The sequence below is a fragment of the Mizuhopecten yessoensis genome, unplaced genomic scaffold, assembly GCF_002113885.1.
Source record: "Mizuhopecten yessoensis strain PY_sf001 unplaced genomic scaffold, ASM211388v2 scaffold7147, whole genome shotgun sequence".
Classification (NCBI taxonomy): domain Eukaryota; kingdom Metazoa; phylum Mollusca; class Bivalvia; order Pectinida; family Pectinidae; genus Mizuhopecten; species Mizuhopecten yessoensis.
In genome coordinates this window covers 850,814-857,123 of record NW_018406904.1, presented here as the reverse complement: position 1 = coordinate 857,123, position 6,310 = coordinate 850,814, and the positions used below count along the sequence as shown (strand labels likewise).

Genomic DNA, 6,310 nt, shown 5'->3' with positions numbered 1-6,310 from the left:
CTTGTTATACTTTACTGATTAGTTTCACAAATGACGGTTCCGTTGATACTGCTAGATATTTTAAATGGATTCGTAATTCTTTTCAAATAATTATTAAAAAGAAACGTTAAATCAAATGTGGAACGACGCATCTGACAACATTCCAAAATTGATATTTTCGACAATATGTTTCGTCAAAAACCTTATCAAATGAATATTTGATGGAAAATGTATTGTGACATAGCATGCATGTTTATATATCAATATTGTTTATAATTTCAAAGCGGCACACATTTCAAAATTTCAATGATTCATTAAAACTATAACTTAACGTCTGTATTTTTTTCCAATAATGTTCTACGATTTGTTTTATCTCATTGTTGAAGAGTCCAGTGGGTCAGCATACCTAAATTAGTGTAGCCTGATGATCATGCAAACGAAATTAAATGTTATCTTCAATAAGATACATCAATTTGGAAATATGTGCTATCAGCGTTTTACTTTATATAAAAACAATGTACGTATTAATCGTGTCGCAACGATTCAAGATATACTGGTCCCTTTGTCAAGCTATGACTGAGTGGGCCATTATTATTTTTTAACCTGTACAACGACGTGACGAAATTGTATATTGTTTATGTCACTCGGCCCGGGACGTTTCGCCTATCCAATCTTAGGACAATGCCAAGATAGTTGAAAGGGAGCAAAACTCCAAAACGAGACAAATCAAAGAAGCAATCACAGTCTGGAAAACTCAGAACATTTACAGAGACGAGGGGGGACACCAGTTGAGTCATATGTATGACCAATACCGACATAACAGGAGAGGGGGCAATATTTACACCCTACCTGTAACCTATCTGATGCAGTGTGTATACGCTCCCTATCGATAGGCGAAACGTCTCGGATCGACACGTTGAATACGTACATCGTTTGTGTAGAAAATAAAACTTTGACATGAAATCAAATGTTACTATAGGAAATGTGAATGGATGTTGTGAAAGTGTGTCTAAATGAAACATAAACAGCAATAGAAATATTATCACAATAAACATTTTCAAAACCTGTTGAATGAAAACATAACTTTTCTGTTAATAAAGACTAAGTTTGCTTTGAACACAGACAGAAATTTGAAAACTTATTTTGCGAGCTTTCGAAAACGTCTGTTGCCTTTGGCAAGCAATAATTGCAAATGACGAATATAAACCACTGAAAACAACTCACTAAACCTTAGTTGGCCGAACCAGGTAAAGTCAGCTGTCAAAAATCGTAGAGATATTAGCCCAATTGCACTCTCATACTGCAGGAAGAAAGGGGGACGGGTAACATATTTACCCATTCCGGTCCTTATTGGAACTGTTAATGATTTAACCAAACATCGAAATTTGTCAAAATAACCTTTTATTTCTTACATGCCAGTTTCATAACAGGTTTATCGTTAACATTTTAACATCACCGGCGCTTGTGTCTTTGATAGCAACAATGACCTTCACGACTGTACATGTATCAGAATCCTTACATGACTCGGTTCCCTGTAATAAAAATATGAAATTGTTATTGTCCAGCTAACACAGATAATTATTAGGACAGATTTTTGACAATCTTTATCCTGATATGTTGTAATTAAAACACACCGCATATCACTTATATTAATGTTACTTTTTTAATAGCAGTTTAATTTAAATGTTGAAAATAAATTAAGCATAGAAAAGGTGTATTTTACACGTTTTAACAGACATTCAACTGCACAATGCTTATCTTTGTGGGTCAAAATTTACGGGGTGTGCAATTCACGCTTCGTCGTCAATAATCTTTGGTTACTATAACGAAGACCCTGAAAACAGTACAGTAATTTTATCTACTGCGAATCCGTTTGACCTTTTACCGAAGGTTATTGACGACGAAGCGTGAATTATACACCACGCTTATTTTGACGTAACAAAGATAAGCGCTAAGCGCTGTTCAGTTGAATGTCTGGTTAAAAAACATGGAAAATAAGCATTTGCAATGCTTAACCCATTTTCAACATTCGAATTAACCTGGCATAAGAGACGTAACGTTTGCAATCAATATATTAACATTATGTCTAAAAATGGATTAAATAGGGTAACGCTTTCTTGTTGAAGCACAATCAAATAAGTTTGTGTTGTTTAATCATGATTGAGACATAAAACCTTGAAAATAAAAAAATCCACATTTTTGAATAAGCTCGTTTTTGCAGAGTATCAATTCTTTTTTTTTTTACCACCAAAACGTATCACGTAGGTAAAATGCAAGACAGGTCTGAAACTAATATTTACCTGTGAGTAATAAGGATTCCTTGTTATAAACAAAAAAAAAACACCCAGAAACAGCGAGTTATTTCACAGATAATATTTTGTTCTTACCCTTCGGATTGTAATTTCTGGACAAAAACATTACAATATCATCCTCCGAGTTTTGTTTTGGGCTGATTCGTCTTTCCGTATCCTCAGATAGATCGTAAGCTTGTTGTTTTTCGGTGCCTGATGGTCTGCGAAACCGCCCCAGAATATAAGGATTTAAATGGTGGCGCTTTCCTATTCGGGGTAAATCACTCTCCTTGCTGTTTGTGTAGAATATTGCACTAGTTAGATGCAGCAATGCCAGCGTCGTTAGAATAGTGGCGATAGACATGGCGATGAATGGCCTAAAAATACATAACTGGTCGTTAGTATAGTTCTAGACAGAAAATTGATAAGTATCAGTGAAATATTTCCGAAATAACGAATAATGTATATACAGTACTATCCGAGTATTGTCATATACGTATATACGCATATATGCATATGCAACACATTACATCTCCAGCACACACGCAGGCATACGCAGATAGGGAGATATTAGCCAGGTGGCATAGGACTAGTAGTTAGCGTATGATAAGGCAGCTTCTGCGAATTCCTCAAAAAATGCATTGATTAATGTTTGTTATATGCTAATTTTATTGATTGTATAAATTATATATCTATTTACTTTAAAGTGCTTTAGAGTGGCTTATTCTAGCAAGACAGGGCGCCATATCAAATGCTGTATGTTATTTTTATTAAGCATACAAAATACGAATCAGAATTTGTTAAATAAAAGTTTGTTTTCTTTTTTTTTTATTTATGATACTGCTTATCTACTAGGGAAATAGACAGTTTTAGTTTGGCCATCGAAGGTAATACTGTTTGTCTACTGGGGACTAGGTACCGCGCAAGTTCGCGAGATAAATTTCATAACTCATAGCATGTACATGTACAAATGAAATGTCTGATGTGAGACCTTCTCTAAAATATCGTTAAAAAGCGAGCGTTCGAGTGTAAAAGACAGTACTTTCAATAAATAAATGAGGAATCCTTAATTCTAATGTCACGATGAGAGGCAACATAGTTATGGGTAGAAGGGTTATTTCTCGGTTATACTGAAATACCTCACTTGTCGTATAATCTTTTTATGGAATAAACACCTAATAACGGTGCCAATACCGACGTCACAGATTAAAAATTGACTCTGGTAAATGTTAAGTCCGCTTACAATATATTATCAAAATGTCACACCTACAAACATCGATATCAGGTTAGCGCTAGGTGACTTAAACTGGCTTAACGCACGCTTTCCATTACAGTGCGGGTTCATGATACAGGTAGCATACCGCATCGAAGACAGTTAAATTGATAGTTTGTTGGTTGGTTGGTTGAGTGATTGGTTTATCGTCTGCCTTTAATTGACGAAGTCTGTGTTGTGGCCGACGAAGTTAAACTTATAGTTCGCGCGTTGGTTAAATAGGCACCCAAACTACAGTTGTCTCTTTGAAACATTATAGAAAGTTACATTTAAGAAAAGAACTTGCGTAGTATTTGAGAAAGCAAGGCATCATAAACGATATACATGTACAATTTGTATATCCAATCTCCTGGCATTCAAAACAGTCTGTAGTAGAGAAAACTGCTTGCATCTTGTAACTAATACTTGCTCTAACAATTTCATTTTCTGATTATAGATGTCATTATATACGTTTACTTCTATATCAATATGGAGATATCTCATTATATTTTCTTCGGTGGACTTAAAAAAGTCAATAGATTGACAAAATGGTCACATTGACCTTAACACTTTCAAAAATACATTTTTTTTTAGAAATATTGACAAATATAAATATGTACAATGTTTATTAAAATGTGAAGTACTGTAGCTAGGATTTTCTACAACTCGTGACGGTAGCGTTGGTCTTGGCAATGTGAATTACGTATTTGCTCGAGGTAATCGGATACTTTACCATTGTATAAGGTTTGTTCAAATCACGTAATAGGAATTATTGATAGAATGAGACTAACGGAAATTATAAATCTATAAAAAAATCACACTGACTGTTGACCTTTGGACCTTTTTGTCCGCGCACAGCAAAGAATATATTACGTTTTGAATTAAAATATCTATGCAGTTAGAACTCATGAATTTTATTTAACATCTTTTCTTGTTTACTTTTAATTTGGTTTTGTGTTTTTGTGTATTTATATAACTGTTAGGAATTGTTGTTAATTTCAAACTGTATCAAAACTGTAGAAAATATATGATATGCAAAAAATTTGAGTTTACTATTCAAATTAATACCTGGATGGGAAATCAAGACAAGTTGTTACAAAGCGGCAATTAAATTAATGACATATTGCGATAAAGTAAAGGTCATTCTAATTAATTTGAAATGTAATGCGGTTTTTGACTTTTCAACGGAGAATTATTTATGTCGATTTAAACCAAGTTACGTCATTGACCAAAATCATGAAATTGATTATTAATGACATTATGAACAATATCGTGACCCCAAAAGGTCAATGTGATTCCGCCTCACTGTTAATGCTACGACGTTACAACGCCCATCAACGACAGAGTGATCCTTATTACGAAAATATAATTCAAAATCATCTATTAATTTGGTGTTTTAGTACTGTTGGTTGGCAGTATAATCACCGCCGCAAATCCCAGTATATTTTACGTTTATTCTCTTTTTGATATATTGTTCTTGATCTAAAGCAAAACTGGATATATCAATCGAGATATCTTTGTTTCACGTTGGATACCTACACTTATACAAAGGGTTAATATATAAATCAATTATCGTTTAGAATAGAACAAGACGAAGAGGACGATAACTACACTGAAAGATATGACGCCGGAAATGATTTACAGGTATCAGGAACTCAAAATTCTAGGACAATAGATTAGCCCTCCTTCGGTTTCTAAGATCTTGCAGAGAGTATTGTGTTAAAGTAGGTTATTGCAGTATTTATTAAACAAATCACCAATTTTTCTAGGAAGTTTGTTTTCAGTTACCTGCAATTTTTTACGAACCAATTGTATAATTAAATTATATATATATAGATATGTGATTTTAAGAATATTCATACCTGTTTATATTGCTTGAATCGATATTTGATTTTTTTTCTACTGTCAATAAGTTTATTATACAAGGTTACTATTTTCGCTAAAACTTACAAGGATTGAAACTTACAAGTTCTTCGACAAACTTTAAATTCAACATCCTTTTCCGAATTATGATTTTCAAAAAAAATATCGTTCGGAAAACAATGAAAACGATTTCAAGGGGAAATTTAGTGTTTGACAATATACAAGTATCATGAAATTCGTAATAACATTGTTAAAAGTCCAATCAAAATTAATATCCCTTTGTCTTTTTCAGAAACCAACAAGTGAAAACATCTGTAACTCTGTATATACATGTGTGCATGCTTTCTAGTACCTTAGTTAAATGCTATATCGATGCTTTTAAAAAAAGAATATTGTTTAAGTTTCAAGAAAAACAAACCAAACAAATGAACAAAAATAACAGCTATAAGTATCTATAGAAATTACAAATGAGGAAAGAAAGCTGTCATCTGTCAGAGGATAACAATAGACTTACCTGTTGATGAACCGACTATCTTGATGTTCTGTGCGATTATCACCTTTATTCAGCGCCTGTATATATATGGATTTGGATACTCCGTCACTAGCCATAGTAATATGTAACCAGCCAATCGAATCGCAAGTGGGCTTACTATCATGACTCAACTAAATCTGACACCTTTTGTTTTTAATTTTGATTAGTTTCATATATTATAGCATACAAACTGTGTATGTACTTTGTTTCTCAAAGACAAGGATTCCGTTTCTAATATAATTGCATCCACGAGAAAACGGATATTTACAGGTGTGAGAAATACAATTAAACCCAGACTATGGGAGGTCAAATTACAGATTCACGTTCATTTTAGTTTATTTTAGGTTGCTTTTTAGACAAAAGATTTATGCTTTGTTTGTGTTACAACGAAAA

General features: G+C 33.2%; 1 protein-coding gene across 1 annotated transcript; it reads right to left on the bottom strand.

The window, feature by feature from the left end:
- Positions 1–1,372: 1,372 nt before the first annotated feature.
- LOC110453145 lies at positions 1,373–5,994 on the bottom strand. The gene is made up of 3 exons (XM_021501991.1): positions 5,900–5,994; positions 2,367–2,647; positions 1,373–1,511 (listed from the first exon to the last, which is right to left on the bottom strand). Exons 1-3 carry the CDS (start codon positions 5,992–5,994, stop codon positions 1,495–1,497), a joined length of 393 nt encoding a protein of 130 aa, XP_021357666.1. The 3' UTR covers positions 1,373–1,494.
- Between the last annotated feature and the right edge of the window lie 316 nt (positions 5,995–6,310).